Source organism: Pholis gunnellus (genome assembly GCF_910591455.1).
Source record: "Pholis gunnellus genome assembly, chromosome: 12".
NCBI classification, from domain to species: domain Eukaryota; kingdom Metazoa; phylum Chordata; class Actinopteri; order Perciformes; family Pholidae; genus Pholis; species Pholis gunnellus.
The window spans coordinates 10,103,313-10,125,189 of NC_136539.1; the positions used below are offsets into that span (position 1 = coordinate 10,103,313).

Genomic DNA, 21,877 nt, shown 5'->3' on the forward strand with positions numbered 1-21,877 from the left:
GTACAGGAGTATGAGGATGCATGTTACTCCTGAACTCACCGACCCTGTTTCTCCAAAGACTGCACTGAACAACCAGCTTGTGTGTGTATCATAACAAAACTCACAAATCCAGCGGTGCTGTCAATATAGAGGTCTGAGAATGCACCTGCTGCATAGTACAAAAAAACAGTCACCCACATCTACCATTGTGACCATCTGGCAGCAGTCATAGTTTATTATAGTCAACATCACATGTGAGCTGGAAGCAGAGTTCAGTCACAAGCGGGGACAATCTGATGTTGTGTGAACCATCAATCATACTCATTCACTGCTCCACACAACCTCTTCCCCACCCAAACAGGTGATCAACCACCATCTTCCCAACTGTCATATTCAACTCGACAAGTTTTGAATATTCTGTTTTAGTACTTTTGGTCAGATCTTATTCGTTGTAGTTAAATTAATTGTAATTACCATACAATTGAAAGTAAACAACTGTAATTGTTGTAAAAAACGTTACCTTCCTCGAGGTTATTGAGGTTACTGTTATGGTGCTGTTGAAATAGCCTTATACTGAGAAGTGTTTCTATTATTTTAGTGGGCTGGACATAATCACTTCTCAGTGTCATGCAATGTAGTTCACCAAAACAACAAGACGTCATCCTCCAAAATGACTATGAATTTGAATAAACACCTCTCTAAAACAGCAAAAACAACAAAAGCTGAACCTTATATACTAAAACTAATGCAGTCTAATACAACAGCCCTAAAACCAATTCTACTTTATAGCGTTCAGTTTTTTTTTGTTTTGTTAGGTTTTGATTCAACTATAATAGTGTATGATGTATTTTGTGGGGATGTTGAATTGTATTAGGTTACAGTATATCGAGTTTGTTTCTTGAGGGTAGACTAAATATTAGAAACACCTCCCAGTATAACAAAATACAATTTGTTGAGTATGATTAGTGTAATGCCCATGAATGTGTTTTACAGCTAATATGAATGACAAGAGTTTTCCCTCTACATAAACTTGATGCTGACAAACTCTGAAGTTAGTGTACCCAACTCAGCCATTCATGTGTTTTCACTGTAAAACAACAAAAAAGGAAGACTGACATCCACAGATACTTTATCAGTTATCTGTACACCCTTCACATTTGGTGGAAGGGTGTATTCATTTTGTCATGAGATAAAACTCAGCTGAGCCTGAGTCCACCCATCAGTGTCATTATTTCTTCTCATACTATATGGGGACTCAAAATCCTCATTGTTCAACAAATATCACTCTACAGTGAAGGGGACAATTACTGGGCAGCTGGGTCCCCATTAACCCCCTGTCCTTTATACTCTTTGTGTAAATAGTACACTTGTTGCTTGCCTTAATACTGCCTTGCCCTAGATACACGGTGTGTGGTCATTTGATTAAACACATTCAATTAGGAATATGCATCATATTAGTACAAAACTAAAACAAAAAAGGTCCCAATACTAGATTTGACACAGGGACCCACTTCAAGACGGGGCCTCAAGATTAGTTCACATTGTAGGACTTATCTTCAGACCTCCATCGTGCCAGTTGATATTGTGCATTTTCATATAAAAGTGCCAAAAATATTAGCATGAGCCAGTTGACACAGAAATCTGAAAGTGTGGGGCCCCTGGATACCCACAATGCTTTAGTGACGTGTGTCTGAGGGGGATTCACATCCAGTTTTTTATATCGACCTCTTGATCCTATTGTGTTCATTGTGTGTCACATTATTAGGAGACGTTGTTATGTGCAGTGAAGGGAGTACCTATTACAGATGAAGTGTGTTAACGTATTTGGATGTCAGCAGTCAGAGAGTGTTTGTAGGAGTGAGGGATGAAGGTGTTTTGGGGAGTTTTCCTGTGGTGTGCATTGTAGCCTATAACAGTGTAAAAAACTCACTTTCTTTCTCTCTCTCTCACACACACAAGCACAAAGATTCATTTTGGCAAATAATTATAAAAAGCTAAATAACAGCAGTTACTGTAATGCCTCATCTTTCTTCTAAAACCATGGATGACTGGAACCAACAATAGCTGCTCGACTACTTCCGCGCAGGCGCAGAATGAGCGACAGTCGGACTACGAAACTGGTCAAACAGCGGGTGTGAAAATGGTAGGTAACCAAAATAAACACAAACCCAGGCATTGGCTGTGGCGCCACTAAAGCGTACATTGAAGACTATGCTCGTAGTATTAAACTGCGAGCCTTCAATGATTAGTTACTCGTGTTCGCTGCTATTACAGAGAAGGTCAGTGGATGTTTTGAGAGCAGCTAGCTAGCTACTCGTCTCTCTCAGTCTGGTAACTTCGGCTGTGGTCAGCTCAGTCGTTAGACCCCAAAGACACACACACACACGCACACACGGGGTCGTTTGACTTAAAACCCGGCACATCCATAACCACACTGACAGTCCATTCACGCGATCCTGTCCCCATCGGTGATACATTTAGGCTAACTTAGCTAACATTAGCCAGTATAAGTTACTAGCTGGTGGAATGTAGACAATGCTAACCGGTCGTCACCCTTCTGGTCGCACAGTGATCCGTGCGGACTGAACAGACCTTTGCCTTCATGTGGTTGTTAATAACAGACGTTGGTAACCGGCTGGTGGAGTCAATAGCAGCTTGATGCACTCACAGAGTTTCAGTCTCCGGTTTCAGGAAATGCTACTCTTCAGCATAGTGCAAGTGCTCCGATAGTGCAGCTGGTGTGAGGAGGTGGCGTGGTGATTTGTGATTTATCTATCAGGGTAGTCGATCGTTAGTTAAATAGTAAACAAGTGCTCATCACAGTTTCCCAGAGCCCAGTGCGATGTCTTCAAGTAGTTGGTTTTGTCCAATGAGCAGTCCAAACCTCAGAGACATTCATTTGATTATCATTGAAGACTGAGAAAATAACCAAATCCTAACATTTGAGCAGCTGATGATGAAACAATACATCGATTATCATGTTTGTTGTCAATCAATTGATGAATCAAATAAGCATAACATCTATATAGTGTTAGGAAACCAGAAATCGTCTTGAATGAGGTTAATGTATGACTAACTTTACAGCTAACTGTTGTTTCTGGTCTGTAATAGCTGCATTACAGTTTAATGATACTATATCCTGAATATGCTTTTAAAAAGTGCAAATTTCCTTACTGCAAATATTGTTACATTCGTTTTTTTTATATATATATTGCTGTGTATTTCTGGCATGGTGCTTGTGTTCCACTCCAGACTCGTTGCACCTCTCGGTCCGGGTGATGGCATCCCGTTTCCCTACTCATGTTACATCTATGACTGTAGTTATCTGAGGGGCCCTCCTGGGTACAGCATGTGCTGTGAGAATCCACAACATCCCCCTTCAGAAAAGCCCACGTTGCTTTTTGGATAGGACATAATTACCAGCACTGCGTCTTGGCTCGGCACCTATAATATGTGTGTGTGCCAGTGTGACAGACTAACCTTTTGATATATGAGTGTTTCTGAGTGTCTCGCAGTCTTTGCTGTCGCCTGAATGCCTGTAGATGTGTGCGTCTCGCTGTGTGTTATTGTCTGTGTTTCGGTCTGTGTTTGCGTGTTGTTGTCGGTGTTCCCCGGTCTGATCGCGCCCGTGTCTGACAGCCCTTGTCCTGTACTTACACAGCATAAGCTGAAGTCTTCGCAGAGGGACAAGGTACGGCAGTTCATGTCCTTCACACAGGCTGGGGAGAAGACAGCTGTGTACTGCCTCACACAGAATGATTGGAAACTAGAAGTTGCGACCGACAACTACTTTCAGAATCCAGACCTCTACTGTAAGGAATCCATGAAAACGTCGGTAGACCGAAAAAGGCTGGACCAGCTCTACAATCGCTACAAAGGTAAGTGGGACTCTTATGCCGTATCATGAAATATTTACGAGAATAGAGTTGCTTCCCCCTGTTATTTCCCCCTTAATAGATCCCCAGGATGAAAATAAGATCGGCATTGATGGGATCCAGCAGTTTTGTGACGACCTCTCGCTGGATCCGGCCAGTATCACCGTGCTCGTCGTTGCGTGGAAGTTTCGTGCGGCCACTCAGTGCGAGTTCACCAAGAAGGAGTTTCTGGATGGAATGTCGGAGTTGGGGTGAGTGTTGACAACAACAGAGCACAAACACTGTGCCCGAAGTATGTTCGCATGGTGGTTCTGTTAGAGTTGCTCCAGGGAGGGAAGGTTGTCTATATATAGAGCCACTCAACCACGGCTTGAGTATTCTGTGTCTTCGTGGAATGACTCGGTGCGAAGAGCTGCTGTGTTTTAACTTTTAAAGGTTCATGTGTCAAAGTTAACTTTAGCCAATTTGTCACGAGCATAAAGCAAAAACATGTTGCAACTGGTTGGGTCGCTTGTGTTTATTCAATTAGAGTTTTTGTTGTTTATTTATTGCTTGAATTGTCTAAATTCTCTAGGTGTGACAGCCCAGAAAAGCTGAAGGCCCTCTTGTCGAGATTAGAGCAGGAGCTCAAAGATAGTGGGAAGTTCAAGGACTTCTACCAGTTCACCTTTAACTTTGCCAAAAACCCTGGACAGAAGGGTCTAGGTAAGAAGGGTGACAATGACAACAACAGCTTGCTGAATGGTATCACAGAATTACAAACGGTTGGAATGAAGTGTTGTGCTTTTTGTCTGTGTGCAGATTTGGAGATGGCTGTAGCCTACTGGAACCTGGTTCTGTCAGGGCGGTTTAAGTTCCTTGATCTTTGGAACAGATTCCTTTTGGTGAGTCCAAGTGAAATTAGGACTTCTCCCATTAGTTACATCCGTGGAGTCATGGCAGGCCATGGTTTTTATGGCCGCAGTAATCCCTGGCTTCATGGTACCTTACAAACAGACAAGACAAATGAGTTCTGCACAGTTAGGAATACAGAGTTTAAATTGGGGGGGAAAGGCTAATATCTTTATTTGAAAAGTTGCATTGGTGCATCGCTCATTGAAATGTATTTGGTCCGGTGATGGGGAACTTGGCTGAGACTGTGTGCCGGCTTTTATTACATCTTGATGACTCAGCCAAAGAGGGGGGGGGGGGGGGTCAGCGAGTGTAAACAAATGGTGTTTGGTTGGAATTAAAACCTGCAAGACTTGGTCCTCCAGAACCAGAATCAGTGATTTACACGATGGCGTTATAATGGCAAACAATGTCTACAGTGTTTGGTTTCAGAGATAGAAAACAATTAACACAAGCTGCATAAAAGCCTGTATGTACCAATATGTTGACCGGCACTCGTCCATTACAGGAACACCATAAACGATCCATCCCAAAGGACACATGGAACCTATTGCTGGACTTTGGGAACATGATTGCAGACGATATGTCAAACTACGATGAGGAAGGTGAGTTTTGGATGACCCGTTTGCTTTCTCTGTAATGCTGTGGATATGAACTTTCCTATTCAAATCAATGTGACACTCATGATGTCTTGCCGTTTCTTTCTCAGGAGCATGGCCAGTCCTTATAGATGATTTTGTGGAATTCGCCCGACCAATTGTAACAGGATCAAAACGCAAAACTCTCTAAATCCAATCCCAACTCTGGAAAGCCAGAACCTTGTTTCTTTTACAGTGACTTCATAGTTTTTTTTTTAAAAGACTTGTACAAAGAAAAACAGTGAACATTGTAGACTCCAGAGAGAAAACAGAAGCACTTGAAACTGTCAGGACACCACCTTTCAGGGAGCCGAGTAAAAACTATGAGAACAAAGTGGCCACATTTTTTTGAGGCGTCATACGGACATCGCCGGTTTCACCGTCGTCTCTCCCGTCGGATTCTCAGCATCCTGGACGTCCCTCTGCTCTGCACCAGGAGGAGCACCACCAGGATGGACACGGCACTGAGAGGAGGCTCACTGGCTGTGTGCACTCTAAAAGGGACTGAAGAGGCAACAAAAAAAACTGTGTTTTAATGAGACTCTCCCTCGTCAGCTTTGTTTTGTTATATGAAGTTCTGAGTGACCGTGCAAAGTTCCCATGTCTTACTCTAACTCCGGGACAGACTGCTCACGACACCAGCACCAACAGAACTGTTGCAGTTTTTACTGTACATACTGTATCTATTGGGACAGTTTACAAAGAGAGCTATAAGAAGAATAATATAAATACGTTCAATTTATAAATGCAGAAGATGATTCTTTTATGTACAGTAAATGCTAAGCTGCCTCAATATAGTGGATGACATGCTGTTGGTTTAATTGTTAGGTGGATCTGTCAAATCATGGAATCGTGAGCTTCTCATAGAAAGCATGTTAAACACTTTTTACGTCCCCTCGGGCTGGTTTCACAAATCCATCATCACTAAAGTAAAGGCAGTGTTTTAATTTTGAAGAATGATGTGGGTTGGTGGTATTCATCTGTCGGGTTGAACTCCGTCGGGAGTTGGTCTTGAATCCTACAAGTGACGGAGTCCACCGCGCCACAATTTTGCTTTCAAAAGATCATTTCTTTCTAACTGTTGAGGACAGAGTTGTTGGCCCTCCGCGACATAAATTATGCTAAAGTGACAATTCAGCAGCATTTAAATGAAATTTAAAGTGAAGGAATTACAGACCCGTAGGATTGCACGACACATATCTGTATGTCATGGCAGTGCGAAGCCTTAAGTTCAGAAGCCAGGACACTAAAGAGGGCAACAACCGGACGAAAAAGTAAGCCTTAAGAATAAATATCTGTCTGTTCAATATTTATATTTCGTACAAGCCCATCTGTCCAGTGTTACTGAAGGTAGTGAAAGTTAGAATATATTGTTAATACATCATCTAAGTAGCCGAAGTATATTGTTCATTTAAGAAAGATGAATAAAGCATGAGTTTTTCCATAATCATACACACAAATTGTTCTTTTGTTGATCAGCTAGCTGAGGGACGTTTTCCATCACTTACAGAACAGAATAGCTGCTTAGACGAGAGTGTGTTTGTAAAGCACAGTTGTGGTTGCCAGAGTGTAAAAAAGAGTTATGACCATACTGATCTGAATGTGTTAAAGAAAGCTTTAATATTTCTTTTTTTCCCCCCCAGAATATCCCTCCATGTTGTTGATTGTTAATAATAAAGAATATTTAACAAGATGTTTTTTAGTTCTTACATGTGGTATTCTGGTCAGTTTGATAACACCATGAATTAGTTACACGTGGTTCATTATGTTGTTAGTTCCCTGTTTTTAACTTTACAATGCCACATATCAGAGGTACTGTATTGGATGATGAGCCGATCAAGATGTCTAGCAGTCTCAATGATAGTGTAACATGTTCATTCCTCATATATGCCACTATGAAGCTACATGCTGTGCCAACCTTTGAAAAAGACCACGACTACTTGTAGCCAGTATAAAAGTTTATTTTAGGAGTTAAGACCCCATTCGTGAACCACAACATTCTCAATTTCAATAAGATGATGACCTTTGTTTGTTTTTTCTTTTTTTAGTTTCTTTTAATCTCCATTTTTGCCACCAAACGAAGGCACAAAAAAATACAGATTTTATGTTGTATGAAATGAAAATGAAACAGGGAGAACTGCAGCTTCCATTTAAAGAATATTTTTTCTTGAGTCTTAAAAACAAAGTCTTCTGTTGCACTAGAAGCGCATTAGCCAGGTTTTTTTTAATGGCCAGTGTGAACAGAGGGAATAATTACAACGAGCTAAACCTGTTTCAGTGTACATATCAGCTCTTTATTATTGTTCTCAGACAAACATGAAACATGTGGCCATATCCTTTATGGACAACTAAAGCATGTCCTCGGTATCCTCTCTGGCAATTTGGTGAATAAAACTATCTGACAGTAAGTTTATATTCTACAGTTTCAATGTTTTTAGGGGGGGGGGGGGAATCTTCAGCCACTTGGGGGCAGCAAAAACATTGATATGAAAATATTGATTATAGTCACTTTAAACGCATTTAAATAAGAATTATAAAATGGATTTAGTCTTCTTTTTGATATTATTCCTGACAATGTGGAGACAGGTTTCAAATACCATTTAGATCACGTGAGATGAAACGTACAGAAAATATGTTTAATCTGCTGAACAAATAGCTATTTTTTTAATAGTTACATATTTCTCAAGTGGGACTGAAGTGAGGAGGGAGGGATGTGTACTCTGTTTCTAAAATCCTGACAAGGAAATAATGTTTCACCATCTACATAAATCATGGACAGTAATATGCAAGGGGACATACAATCAAACATCACTGTTTCTGTTCCTCCGATTGTTTTGCATGCAAATGAAGCCCTCACCTGTGGATCCTACCTGGGTGTTGTTTCAACTAGCCCCTCCTCTCAGAGAAGTCTGTAAGGTGAGTCATTTGAAACTCAGACCGCTTTGTTATTTACCTTGACAGCAGCCAGATCTTTTCCAAGGAAACAAAATGAAATAACCTCCTCTGTGCCGGTTGTTTATAGCCTCGGTGGACTACTACCTGCAGCACAACACACAATGGAAATGAAAGGAAAGACTTCTGAACCTCTTACCTGTAATAATGCCAGTGAAAGGTGAGCTTCGTGTTGATGTGGTGTTCACTCTGACTGTATGTCTTTCTTTTAGTAACGCTTGTTAAATGTAGTCTTGACTGTCAGTTATTTACGTCAGCTTCTTTCCTCGTCAACTCTTTGTATTTGCACGTTTTGTGTTACTTAAACATGTAAAGCTTTATATTAAAGCCAACTACCAAACTCAGCAAAATATCATAGCGAAGAGTTGTTTTGTGGAAAATACATTTTCTGAGGTCATTTTTGTTCAGCTTGAATGTTGCTCCTTGCCACTAATCTCACTTCAAAGTAATTTAAAACGGAGTATTCATCCAGCTGGGGCATTTGATCTCCCCACAACAGAAACCCAACCCCTTGGAGTCTGTTGTAGTGTCTGTCATCAGGGAATAGGAGCGGGAGAGAAGGGTGGGGAGGAGAGTGACCCCAGCTGTCAGCTGCTTCTTCACAGTTGTGCTTTGTGAATAGTAGTCATTCATTTGTACATTGGTACTGGACTGTGTGGATCTGCCTCAGCAGGATCGACCCCTATGGCTTCGAGAGACGCCACGATTTCGAACCCTACAAGGAGATGATGAATGAGTATGTGGCCGTCCTCAACAGGAGGTCCATGAGATGGTCCAAGCTCCTTCAGGAGAAACCACATGTTGAGAAGAACTTGACAGGTACAAGCAGCACACATACCGTAGTTCCTGGTGCCTTTGTGGCGCTCTCTGGTTATGTGTTGTTAATTATAAAATCTGTTCTGGAAGTGAAAAGGTACGTGCGTAAAGGCGTGCCCAATGAGCACCGTGCCAGGATTTGGATGGCAGCCAGCGGTGCCCAGGACCGACTGGAGAGCAACCCGGGTCATTACCAGTCTCTGCTGGCCATGGAGCACGACACCAAGCTGATGGAGACCATTCATACAGGTGCAACAACGGGCGTTTTACACAGACGACATTTTGTCAACAAGTCAAATTAATGATGACTAAGTTCCATTCAGCTGCTTCAGTTTCAGGGTCCTGGTGTTGTGCATGCTGGCTCACCGTCACACTGTCCCTGTCAGTACGGAGACACTTGAATGCAACAGAGTCATCGTGCATGTTATTAGTAGCAGCTGTAAGTTTCCTGCCATGAAAAGTCAGGACGTCTGCTGTGAAAAAAAAGGCCTCATCCCGTCTCCCCGCCCCCACTACAATCCACATTCACAGCTCAACTTGTATCGACACACAGGTTCATATCATCGTAGAACAATTCTTGTCTTGTCCTTTTTGGCAGACATGCATAGGACCTTTCCTGACAACGTCCTCTTCCAAAGCAGAGCAGAACCGAGCCTGCAGAGGGCTCTGTACAACGTGCTGCTGGCCTACGGACACCATAATGCGGAAGTGGGATACTGTCAGGTGAACAAGACACTTTATTTTCCCCACCCTTAACACAACATCTGTTTGCTTAAAGAACAGGACTGGCTAGTCCCTTATTTAAATACATGTGAAGGGTCAATATTCACTATTCCCTGTGAGAGTCCTGTACAGCAAACCTAAACATTTAATTTAAATTCAAAGTCATATTTTACAACCTCTTTGGACCAAATAAATGCAGAGGATGTCAATGAGTGTTATTGTAAAAGTGAAAGGTGTACAGATACACGTTTTCCCAGACATGCAAGTATGTCATCACAAACTCACATCCTTAATTCAACTTTTAGAAATATGTTGTTGGATATATTCTGTCATGTATTTGCCAGTAGGCTCACAGTTAGATCACCGCTGTCTCTGTTCATGTCAGGGCATGAACTTCATTGCAGGCTACCTCATGATCATCACCAAAGATGAAGAGAAGTCCTTCTGGCTCATGGATGCATTGTTGGGCAGAATGCTCCCAGGTAGTTTGCTCTTTTTAAGTGCTCACACACACAATTAAGGGCCCTGCACTCCCATACAGGTGTTTCTTTATTAGTCTGTCTGATTAGAGGTCTGCTCAGGTTGAAGGCGGACGTGTCTCTGGAATTACAAGGTAACCAAAGTCACCTTGTGACCAATAAAAATGGTATAGGTGTGTGTTGTCCGGCACTCACAGCTGCAACAGAACATGAGGGAGATGTCAAGCAAAGTCCTGAGAAGAGACAATGTAAGTGAAAACAGCTGTGTTGAACCAAGGTGGTGCAGGGCCTTTATTCAATCAAAACTATCGAAAAAAAGGTCAAATAAAGCAATAAAACAAAGACTTAGACATTGAAAAAATGCAAATATACTAAAATATAAAATATGTACGACAACATAATGCAGCATTGCACAGTTGCAGAGGGTAAGCAAGTTTATGGGCTCACCCAGAGGCATAATTTGGCAGCATGATGAGCAGTGATGCGTTCTTTTGCATCGCTCCAATTAAAGCTGAGGCAGCAGCATATACTGAACGCGAGCACTTTTAGGCAGAACCGAGAGCCGTGCAATGCAGTCATTCAACCCACCTGCAACAAAGGTTTTCATACCTTCCTGTTTATAAGGGGAAGAAAGATCGTATCTCAGCTAAATCACTCATCATTCAAATGTAATGCTTTTGCTGTAAAGTGCTCCTTTTGTTACTTCTTTGAACCAATAGCTGTGTTCTATTATGATCCACTTGGAGCAGAGTTTGGGTCATTGATGCCATAAATAAATATTAAGGACGGTAGTTAAGGTAGCTACAATATTTGGAATAATGACTATATAGAGTTGTGCATAACAATGCAAATGAATTGTGCTTGCTCATGAAGACTCTAGTTGTATTATAAAAGACTAGTGGACACATGTTGAAGCCTTCTGGCACTCCGCATGGAAACTTTATTCTTGCAAAAAGTTCTGGACAAACACAGCAATATGAAACATTTAGATGTGATCTTAGAGTTCACAGCAAGTATCACTACTGCACTCATAAACTCATCTACTTTGTGGATATTGTAGACTTCTACAGCCCGGCCATGATGGGCCTGAAGACGGACCAGGAGGTTCTCGGGGAGCTGGTGAAGGCTAAAGCTCCCGCAGTAGGACAGCTCATGGCCCAGTATCCCGGCATATGGACACTGGTGGTGTCACGTTGGTTCATCTGCCTCTACATTGACATACTCCCCATAGAGGTGTGGAAAAGTTGGGGTTTAATGGTAGAGACAAGGGAGGAGTTCATGGTGATGTTTAACAGACATCTATTTTGTTTCTTGTTTCTTGCAGACAGTTTTGCGAGTTTGGGATTGTCTTTTCTACGAGGGCTCCAAGGTTCTTTTCCGTGCTGCTCTGACTGTTATTATTCACCACCAGCCGGAGATCCTTAGAGCTCGCTCTTTGACGGACGTGTGCGAGTGCTTCAAACAAATCACCTGTGGAGCTTTCACTCTGGACTGCCACACCTTCATGCAGGTGCGGGGAGAAAGGGAAGCAACCTTTGCAAAAGGTCAAACCTTTGCAAAAGGTCAACCTGCATTAAGCACCGTAGGGCTGCAACTGATGATTGTTTTTTCATTATAGATTCTTCAGCCAGATACTTCATAATGTAAACCCAAATATATACAGTTTACTATCATATCAAGACAAAAAGCAAGGAATCTACATTTTATAGGCCGGAATCAACGCATTTGTCATTTTTTCTTTGAAAAATTACTGAAAGGATTACTCGTTATTAAGGTTATTAAATCGATAAACTTGATAATTCATTGACTGATAGTTTTTTTCCTAAAATGTCAAAATACAGTGATAGAAAATGCTCCTTAACAGAAGAGTGGAGCATCTTTCCATGAAAACATGACAGTTTGCAATAGATTTACCAAAAGTATAAGGATTTGAATATACTGATTATGACAGATTCAACCCACTCCTGGAATGGAAATCCTTGTTTATAAAGAGCCAGTTTATTATGGATGAGGCGTTTACGTGAAGCTTATTCGGTGTTCTAGCTTGGCGTGTAGCTGTGTAAATGTCTTAAGAGGGATAATCCTGAACCGTCATCAGTTTGGTGACATTCTCTCAAACTCTGTTTACAGAAAATCTTTACAGAACCTGGGATCCTGTCGATGGCAACGATTGATAAACTCAGAGAGAAATGTAGACAACGAATACTGGAGGAAGAATCTGGAAGGCCATAACGTTTTGGATCCACCATTTGACTGGATTTCTAAAACTTTTGCTCATTGTCTCATGTTCTGCAGAAAATGTCAGCTGCTATAAAGATCATTAAACCTGATACTTTGTCAAATGTATTTAAATCTGCCACATTTCTAGGACATGTACTATAGAAGTATTACTTTGTAATATGGGAGTGAATAAATTAGTTTATAAATTCAGTTTTATCTGTATTTTATGGAGGGGAAAAATGTGAATCAATATATGTCGCAGGGAAACTGTTCAAACCTTCCATTTATCTTTCTCAAGTAAAATCAGAAGTTCTAACTTTGTGTTTCACTTTTTATCGTTTACAGGAACGTAATATTTTGGTCTAATCTACCTCAAAACTGCACCTACCAAAAAAAAAAAAGGGGGAAAGGGAAGTAGTGATTTCAATGTTACCATCGTCCCCAGGCACCCAGAATGTAACAGTCAAACATCTTTGGAGAATCTTCCCTCACGCTGCTTTTACAGACAAACTGATGAGCCAAGATGTGATAAAACTACACAGTAATAAAATAGTTTAGAATCCCGCTGGCTTTGCTTTCAGTCATTAAATTAAAAAGTGATTTACATCTGGATGACGTAAAAACCCGTCAAAAATAAGTGTACATTTATTCTATATTAATGTAATTAAGTATTTGATACATGAATAAATCTGAATTTACAATGCATTTCCAGAATTCAATATCACAATTATTCTAAAATAAGTGTACCTATACTTCTACGACGTCCAAACAAAGCAGGAACACGTTTGACAGCTGATGAACCGTGTGAAGGCAAAACAAACAGTCAAAGTCTCGTTCATTCACTTTTATTGACCTCGCCTTTAGAAAACAGCTCAAACTAATCAATTAAAATCACTACATGGACATTTAGATCACAGAGGATAAAAACATAAAACATCTGCACTTTCTGCTACAATATCAAACATATGGTAGTAACAGTACATGAAGGCAATGCGAGACACAGACAGCGTCCCAGGCATGGCAGCACAGTGTCAGTGAGTGAGTACCTCTATGGTATTGGCTTTACTTTAATCCCATCTATGTTACAGCTGGGAAGGCACTGACCATATTATTTTGGCCACTTCAGTCCTTACAGGGGGCCATATGAGATAACTTTAGTGCAACTTCTTCCCCTTCAGCAAGACAAAATCCCAAGTGGGGCCATATTCAGGAAAAGAAGTGGATTTAAACACTTCCAGATTATTACACTCGTACAGTGATGTCCTGAGCTTTTTTTTCATCCACCAAAGCAAACTGAAGTGTTTTTCAGATTGTTTGATTGAAACTCCTGTTTTGTGGAAACATTGTAACAGACAGACTCCAAAACAGTGGCTACCATCACTAATCAAATAGTTTGACATTTTGGGAAATCCACATTTGTGCCCAGAGTTAGATAAGATTCAAGCCACTCATGTCTGAAAATACAGCCAGGAGACAGTCAATAGCAGTCAGCTGACTATAGCTTAAGAGTGGTATTGATCTTCTCATCCAACTCAGCAAGAGAACGAATGTGCCCATTTCACAAAATGTTAAATTATTCTTTAAAATCAAGTCCAAAAGAAAACCCTATTGTCATACAAAGCTGAAAACGTTTTCTTGTGCAGTCTCCATACAAAATGAGTTGTGTACCTTTAAGAGGGAACTAACGGGACATCTTATCAGTAATCCAAGTAACAAAATAAATTCAAAAATGCATCTCAACTACTCCACGTGTCCTTTTTAAGATCAAGTTACTGTGATTTTAGTATGTTAACATCAAATCTACAAACTTGGGCTAAATGTTGAGTTGCCATAATCAAAAAAAAAAAAAAAAAAAAAAAAGTCTTAAGTGGATTAAGTTACAGCCAAAAATATTCCCTTTATAAACAAACCTCATTTCAGGGAAGACCACCAAAAAAAAAGAAAATGGTCGCCCCAAGGCAGCTGAACAGCTACAGTAGCTTTTCCCTCAAAATTCCTGTCACAGAAATCATAAATAGTACAACACAATGTGAGAACTCTCATGGACCCTCTGCTCAACATCCATCCCCTGCCTCACGTAGTTTTTCCATCCATTCAGAAAGAGCACATCAACCTCCACAAAGTGATAATGACTAGTGTTACTGATGAGGGCAAAGAACAGCGCACACACACAGATGCAGGGAGGATGACGGGATAGGGGGAGGGGGGGGGACAGGGTGGAGTGTCAAGTCTCATAAAACAGTGGTTAATCTTAAGGATAGCACGCTCTGGCCTCTGGGAACACGAGTGACCTCAGATGGTCTGGTAGCCAGCGTGGCTCCTCTTCCTACCGATGAGGTAAGCCAACAGCACGATGAGGACGAGACCGGCTAAAGCGGCGCCGACTATGATGGGGATCAGCATGTCATCTTCATCCAACTGGCATTCCTCAGCTGAGGGAGCGAAAACACCAGAGGGGACAAATTAAAAGAGAGACGGCAGATTCACCTTCTATCAATTCTACTAGACCGGCACGTTTACCTGCTCCAAACTGATCTCCGGTGACGTTGAAGGGCTGCACCTGCAACTGGAAGGTGTTGATGGAGAAATCCTGGGCCACACTCAGAATTTGCTCCTCATGGCACATGTACGAGAACCCAAAGGTGCCCCGCAGGTAGTCCAGACTGCCGTTATTGACCAATAGAGGTACTGTAGCAGAGGACAGAGCAGGGGAGTGATTACAGGGGGAGGAGTCACGTAACAGTAACACAGACGAGGTACAAAATGAGAAGAGAACAGATTTAAATGGATGAAGATAAAACTTTAGAGAAGGATGCTGGTAGACAGGATTAAATCAAGATTTCACCACACTGCATGGAGAATTTAAAGGCAGCTGCTTTGTTCAAGGCATCATGATCTCAACAGCAAATGTATCCATTAAAAATAATCACTACGAAAGAGCTCATTGAAAACAGAGCAATGCAATACTCCAGCTAATTAGCATAACCAATAAGAGAATGAATTCATGTTGCGAGCAAAATGTTAATGTTTACAGACAGAACAAAGTACTACAGCAGGAGACTAAAGACTGAGGAAGAGTTGGAGTGTTTCCCATTTCATGATGTGTATTAGAACAGGAACTAAACATTTAGCAGCCTCTGAAAGCCGTGTTGTGCTCGTTTACATGCCCACACTATCAATTAGTGGTTTGCTCAGTTAAACGCAATAGTCACCTAGTGAAGTCAATTTAAATATTCATCAACACACAACCCTGTAGCTTAGGGGTTAAAACAGTGACAATGTTACACCTCTTGTTTCCTGAAAGGCACTAAAAAATAAAAGTAATTTGAAACATGAGGGCATGTAAAGAGCTTCCTTTGTATTTACTAACTACAGTGTCAAGAGAGCCTTCACTCTCTAAATAAGTCAGTCAGTTATAGAGCGACACGGTAGAGTGGGTATGTGTGGTGGCAAACAATAAAAACACAGATTACACTACAAACACTGGGGAGCATCACAGGATCAGTTGGACACTCGCTCATTCAACCTGATTAAAAAGGGTAGTTACCATAGAAACCGGCAGGTCAAACGCACTCACCTTTCATGTCAGGCCAGTCTGCTGACAGAGACACTTCACTCAGGTGGTACTTTTTGGACGTGGTATTCTGGAGAGAAACAGCAAGACGTCAGTCAGTTACGTTGCAGTAAAGCGAGGTTACCGCGAGCTCCAGCTGCCACCTAGAGGCAACTTCATGAAGTGCACGAAGGGGGGAGCGGAGGAGGCGAGGGAGAGACTAGAGGAGGCGAGGAAACAGTTTTAACAAATGAGACATCCTCGCCTCGGACCGTCATTTTAAACTAAACATGTTTGTATGAAAAGCACTGTACAAATTAAGAGTGACATATCTTATATACACACAAACAGTCCTGTCTATATGAACTACAATAAATTAGTTGTTAATATTAATAATATTATTATATGTTATTATTATTGACATAATCATTTCACGTCGTAGCTTTTTGCACCTGTAAACATCACGTCAGGATTATAGCAGTTGATTTGGATGAAGCTACATTCAGAATAAAAACAAATATCAGATGAATGGCGCATCCGAGCATCTTAAATACGATTTATGATCACAAAAAGGAAGTGTTGCATTTGTAGAGTCCAGCCATGGTTTGAGATCACTACAGCTGTGTGTGTCACGCCTCTTGTTTGTTTACATTTGCCGAAAACACTTTGCAAAGGATACACCGGTGATTCCTCGCTCATAGCTCCTCCGACAAGCCTCCTCGAGATGCATTTTAGGAATGCGCCAAGATCGGCGGAATCGAGGAGGCACAAAATAAGGAAATGAGAAAGAAGCACAGTAACTTACCAGAGTGAAGATGAAGGTGAGGTTGGTCTTCTCTGCATCCGTCGTGAGCAGCAGGGCGGCTCTGTCCAAGTCACATGATCCAGAGGGCTTCGTCATGTTGGGCTGAAGGTTCACAACCTCCTGCACCATCTGTAAACCAAGAGGAGCTAACGTTTAGCATTTCAAACTTGTTAATGAGTCTGTATTTATAGCGCCAACTGAATTCAGGCAACTGGGAGTTTATATTTAGGCACCTTATTTTGGGAGACGGAGTTGAAGGTGATGTTGAGCTGGAGACCCATGGATGCCAGTAAACAGGCAGTGCCGTTGCTTCTGGTGACCACGTAGTTTCCTTTCTCGGGTCTGCCGGGGTCTTTGTGCGGCGCAGCGGTGGTGGTGGTTTGGGCAGTTGTGGGCGGGGCTACTGTAGCTAAACCCTGGTGCAGGACGGCAGCTGCAAAAAGTGTTCAGTTGTGAGTCTAGTATCACAGAGATGCAAGGTGGTCACTGTTAAATCAATACCAGTTTAACCAACAAAAGTGAACTTCTGAATCGTCAAAGTAAATGGTTTAGGCACATCAGGTTTTGTTCTCACTACAGAAGTGAAGACGTTTTAATTCAACATTAAGATTTTTTCTTTCCATTTGTATCTAAAAATGTCCATTCATTTACTCTAGATCTGGTTAAGTTAAAATGAGATTACCTTAAATCAGGTAAAACAAGTATTCAGATCCTGAACTATTCATTAACATAAGTGTAAAAATATTCTAGCAAGTCATGTTATATCTGACACCAGAGCTTTGAGGCTTGCAGTGACATCTAAAAACAAAAGCTTGATTTTGATCTGGAAAAAAAAGTGCGTGCCTGGTGGGGTTTTTTGGTGCTTTATTATCACCCGACTATGGCTTACTGCTTCCTTATCAAACACGCACACAAGTGACAGGAAGCATATTAAACCAGTGATCCTTTATCTGAGAGCCAACAGCGATAAATGGTACACACCAACACTGATTATGCTGATTTCTTTCTGTCAATCAACTAATAGTTACAACTTTTATCAAGTACAATATTTGCCACAAAAATCTAAAGGAAGTATAAAGACCCCCCTCCACTCAGAGACGAGTTTTCCTTATTGTACGTCACTTGAGTGTTTGTGTCACTGAGCAGAACGTGTGCAGAGTTTGATACTAGAAGAATGTTCACCTTCATCTCCTGAAGCTTTCCCTGTAATCACCTTAACTCTGAGTTTTCGAATTTCTGAGGTCAATTAATGGTCCAATATGCAACTTACACCAGAATGATTTGGAAACTTGAACCTCCAGCTCACATACACAGAGAACACATTTGTCAGTGATATTGTGTGTCCAACAGTTAAACTGTTGATGTGAACAATACTTATTCATAGATTCTGGAGGTTTCAACGAGGGAGAAGAAGTAGATGTTATTTATAATAATCAATAGAGGTAATTTAACTTTTGTATGTAAAAACAGACACAAGTTACTACTCAAATCAGAGTAAACACAACATATAGTTGTATACATCTTAAGACTAGTCTTTAAAATACTTATGTAAAGTAGAGTTACCTCAACATTGTATTTAGATACATTACTTGAGTTGTATGGATGTATGACATTCCAACAACTACTTCATTCCTCCCCCTGGTCTCTCCCACTAGGACAGGTAGAGATGGAGGAAAGTGAGCAGTTTCCTCTGAGGAGCCTCAGTTTGACGCTAAATTACGCGGAGAGACAGGTGAGGGCAGCATGTTCATGGCCAAGCAACCCCAAACCAAACCCACAAGTTAAACGCGTGCATGTCTGACATGCCAACTGCTACAATAACCTACATTCAAGTGGAGTCACAACAGATTAAATCGCCAGAAAACACAGGAAATGTCGCTTTCATACTACCGGTGCAGGCGTTATCTGTGTTATCTGTTATCGGTGCAGGGTTATCTGTGACCTTCGGTAACGTTATAGTTATAGTGGTTATTAATGTTCAGATAAAGCGTAAAACCGGAGCGATACTCACCTAAAATCAAGTGTAACGTTACTCCCAGGCACCACGACTGGACACCACGGATCTGCGTCATGTTGCTCCGGTTGGTCTCCGGCTGCTCGTGAGGGTTTAAATCACAGCAACACAACAACAAGAGCTGCGGTCAGTTAGCCAACGCTAGCTTAGTTATGCTAGTGCGGCTAACGTTTGCGTAACAACAACAAGCAGAGAAGAAAAGTCACGCGCACTGATTTGTTGAGATGACGAAGCACAGTTGTCCGAAAAAAAACAACACACTTACGTTTCTGGTGACAAGTTTAGACTCGTTGTGTTCGCATATGCTAGCTGTGAGGTTTAATTTAGCTCTCCTTCTCACACTTTATCACCGCTGCTACAGAAAGAAGACGAACGTCTGGATCATGTGACCGAGGCTTTAAGAAACACCCAGGAAGTCACGTGACGAGCAGCTGACACGCCCTGCTCATTAACACACGTATTTAAGAGTTAAATGATAAAATGACGTCTAAACACGATACTGACGTGTCTTTATCCAGTGATGTCACAGTACACGATGTTTGTCACCTACTGTACTGTGCTTAAGAATATCATTTCGAGGTACATTACTTGAGTACTTGTACAAATGTGTACTTCTACTCCACTCAAATCAGTTATTTAACATCAGACGAGTAGTCAGTCATTTCCTTTCAAATAAAGATTTTTCATTAAAAAGACATCTGGTGAGCTAATGAAATACAAAACATTGTTAAATCTTTGCACTACTGTTTAGTTAGTCAATTTAATATTATTCAATTTCATTGTATATATTGTGCATTTTTATACTCAATATTTTTTTTTTATACTGTTGCTTTGATTGCTTACATGTATCATAATGCTGCTGTAGCGAACAAATGTCCCTGTCTGTCTGTCTGTCTATCTATCTAAACATTAAATCAGTGGCTCCCAAAAAGGTTTTCCTTCCTATTAATAATCAGTTGAGTCTCTTTGTCACGTTTCGGATGTTTAGTAGTTTTTAGCAGCTCTGCCAAACACTGTAAACATCTCACATGGTGTTATTTTAGATAATTGTTCAAGACCTAAAGAGGTAGGCTAAAATGATCTAATATTTCACAAAAGAGTAACAGTTTCAAAGTCCAGAAAATTAAAATAGATTTTTGCTTTCATTTATTTTGTCACCCATTAATCAGAAACAGATTTATCTGGGGACAAAATTGACAAACTGTAGCCTATATGAGAAGAAATAAAAACTAGCTCCACCTCGACCAGCAGTAAAATACTGCTCACACTGATGCATCAGTTTTAACAATCTAATAATGTCATACATGATTAAATGTCAGTCACATGTGTCACTTTTCAAGAATGGGTACTCTTACTTTTTATCGGCTGTATATTTAGCATTGTATTTTTATTTAAAGGTGTCGTGTGTAGGTTTTGGTGACATCTAGCGGTGAGGTTGAATATTGCAACCAAGTGAAACATCTGAAAATTGTCTCGAGACCCATCAAAAATGTTGCCATTGAGGCTTTCAGGAGGTCTGAAGTGTCAATCAAGGGGTCTCGGCCCCCCAAAATGTTGCCCACTGGGACCATCATTCTATGGCAACAAAAACACGAAAATTTAAATTTTCTGTCAAATATACGCTAAAAAAAACATACTTTATTAATTTTATATTCCATTTCTGTCAATAGATCCCCCTAAATGCTACACGCTGTTCCTTTAAGTACGATTTTTAATTCTGATAATTCAACAAGCGATACAATATAAATGTGTATCCAAACATTATCCTTTATCTGCTAGTTTCAAATAAAGTCTTCTCCCTGCATCTTTACCTGACCTCACTTACCTCTAGTTCAATAGTCTCTGTGAGTGTGTCACAGATCAGTGTGATTATGCAACTTGAGACACCACTCTTTGGAAAGTGCAGAGGTCTCATTTTGGTAACCTCTTCCTTTACACAGACACACACTAACATTTAAGTATCATCGGCTCAATTTATCGTTTGACCTTTTCAACACACAGTTGCTTAAACAGACTCTAACCGGCTGCAAATATCAAATCAATCTTTCTGCAGTCTGCTGATGGACTCTTTATATTTCTCAAATCATTCACCAACAGGCGCATTTTTGTACTTTACCACTTACACAATCTGATTTCTACTCTGCACGTGATAACCTGTGGTTCAGTCTTTCTGCCACATTTTTCAATACAGGCCATCGATATATGCTGCATTTTTAAAGTTTGTTCATCCCTGCAAGTACCTTGTAAAACTGATGCAATGCACCTCTAAAAGTTTAGGGTTGTAAAGGAACAACATTCACCTAAAGTCAGATTACTTTGTCATCTATTACATAAGCTCTAGAACGTCTAATTTTATCATTTGTAATACAAATTATTGTGATAAGAAATAATTTTAACCCCCTATAAATATTTAAAATAATTATAAGACACTATAATGTAGCTGTAAGCAGATATAAGGACGTTAATGTGAGTTTAATTTTGTTTTCGTCAACAGCTAAAATGTGTATGAAGAGAATGTGTAATGCAATCTTGATAACACAGCATAACACAGCTGTAATGTTGCATAATGAACAGTATATTATAAAACATTTATTAGTACATTTGTTTTGCAATTGCCACAGTCACAAAAGGCATCCCAGAAAAGATAGTAAATGTTTAAAAATGTATCAGAACTCACGAGGAAACAGTTAAATGGTGTCTTATAAATGCTTATAACTACATTAGTGTATTACAATAATTTAGTAATTGATTTGTACTGCATGTTGAAGAGGGGGAATAACTGTGTGGGTATATTTAATACATTGTGAGCTGATTGTACATATAAACTTGTTGTAATCTAGAGGAATATCAGAGTCAGAGGAGTTTGATGTGATGTTCAGATCAGTGTAGAAGGACGGATTTTGTCACATTTGGGGAAAAGGTTGAACACGAA

General features: G+C 40.5%; 3 protein-coding genes across 6 annotated transcripts; 2 read left to right on the top strand and 1 right to left on the bottom strand.

The window, feature by feature from the left end:
• The first annotated feature begins 2,076 nt into the window (after window positions 1–2,076).
• Window positions 2,077–7,066, top strand: dcun1d2a (DCN1, defective in cullin neddylation 1, domain containing 2a). Of its 2 annotated transcripts, XM_079170762.1 has the most exons (7): window positions 2,077–2,122; window positions 3,641–3,857; window positions 3,937–4,105; window positions 4,429–4,559; window positions 4,656–4,738; window positions 5,254–5,350; window positions 5,455–7,066. In XM_079170762.1, the coding sequence occupies exons 1-7, from the start codon at window positions 2,120–2,122 to the stop codon at window positions 5,532–5,534; spliced, it is 780 nt and encodes a 259-aa protein (XP_079026888.1). In that variant the 5' UTR covers window positions 2,077–2,119; the 3' UTR covers window positions 5,535–7,066. The 2 variants fall into 2 exon arrangements, with proteins under 2 accessions (XP_079026888.1, XP_079026887.1); XM_079170761.1 differs by lacking the exon at window positions 2,077–2,122 and having other exon boundaries at window positions 3,394–3,857.
• A 659-nt stretch (window positions 7,067–7,725) lies between these two features.
• LOC306703720 (growth hormone-regulated TBC protein 1-A-like) lies at window positions 7,726–13,087 on the top strand. Of its 2 annotated transcripts, XM_079169776.1 has the most exons (10): window positions 7,726–7,787; window positions 8,234–8,299; window positions 8,406–8,495; window positions 9,006–9,154; window positions 9,242–9,400; window positions 9,750–9,874; window positions 10,260–10,356; window positions 11,414–11,586; window positions 11,678–11,863; window positions 12,484–13,087. In XM_079169776.1, the coding sequence occupies exons 3-10, from the start codon at window positions 8,440–8,442 to the stop codon at window positions 12,583–12,585; spliced, it is 1,047 nt and encodes a 348-aa protein (XP_079025902.1). In that variant the 5' UTR covers window positions 7,726–7,787; window positions 8,234–8,299; window positions 8,406–8,439; the 3' UTR covers window positions 12,586–13,087. The 2 variants fall into 2 exon arrangements, with proteins under 2 accessions (XP_079025902.1, XP_079025903.1); XM_079169777.1 differs by lacking the exons at window positions 7,726–7,787; window positions 8,234–8,299 and having other exon boundaries at window positions 8,337–8,495; window positions 9,009–9,154.
• Window positions 13,088–13,402: 315 nt separating this feature from the next.
• lamp1b (lysosomal associated membrane protein 1b) lies at window positions 13,403–19,333 on the bottom strand. 2 transcript variants are annotated; one of them, XM_079170032.1, is made up of 7 exons: window positions 19,211–19,333; window positions 18,943–19,024; window positions 17,165–17,364; window positions 16,932–17,060; window positions 16,151–16,217; window positions 15,094–15,261; window positions 13,403–15,005 (listed from the first exon to the last, which is right to left on the bottom strand). In XM_079170032.1, exons 2-7 carry the CDS (start codon window positions 19,001–19,003, stop codon window positions 14,866–14,868), a joined length of 765 nt encoding a protein of 254 aa, XP_079026158.1. In that variant the 5' UTR covers window positions 19,004–19,024; window positions 19,211–19,333; the 3' UTR covers window positions 13,403–14,865. The 2 variants fall into 2 exon arrangements, with proteins under 2 accessions (XP_079026158.1, XP_079026159.1); XM_079170033.1 differs by having other exon boundaries at window positions 18,943–19,307.
• Between the last annotated feature and the right edge of the window lie 2,544 nt (window positions 19,334–21,877).

Excerpts from the sequence above, each read along its gene's own strand:
- LOC306703720 (XM_079169776.1), top strand. The coding sequence starts at position 8,440 with ATGGAAATGAAAGGAAAGACTTCTGAACCTCTTACCTGTAATAATGCC. Across the intron at positions 9,155-9,241 it reads TGTTGAGAAGAACTTGACAG|TGAAAAGGTACGTGCGTAAA; the intron begins GTACAAGCAGCA and ends CTGTTCTGGAAG. Across the intron at positions 11,587-11,677 it reads TTGACATACTCCCCATAGAG|ACAGTTTTGCGAGTTTGGGA; the intron begins GTGTGGAAAAGT and ends TGTTTCTTGCAG.
- lamp1b (XM_079170032.1), bottom strand. The coding sequence starts at position 19,003 with ATGACGCAGATCCGTGGTGTCCAGTCGTGGTGCCTGGGAGTAACGTTA. Across the intron at positions 17,365-18,942 it reads AACGTTACACTTGATTTTAG|CTGCCGTCCTGCACCAGGGT; the intron begins GTGAGTATCGCT and ends CACTTTTTGCAG. Across the intron at positions 15,262-16,150 it reads AGACTGGCCTGACATGAAAG|TACCTCTATTGGTCAATAAC; the intron begins GTGAGTGCGTTT and ends CCTCTGCTACAG.
- dcun1d2a (XM_079170761.1), top strand. The coding sequence starts at position 3,512 with ATGCCTGTAGATGTGTGCGTCTCGCTGTGTGTTATTGTCTGTGTTTCG. Across the intron at positions 4,560-4,655 it reads CCCTGGACAGAAGGGTCTAG|ATTTGGAGATGGCTGTAGCC; the intron begins GTAAGAAGGGTG and ends GTCTGTGTGCAG. Across the intron at positions 4,739-5,253 it reads TTTGGAACAGATTCCTTTTG|GAACACCATAAACGATCCAT; the intron begins GTGAGTCCAAGT and ends CGTCCATTACAG.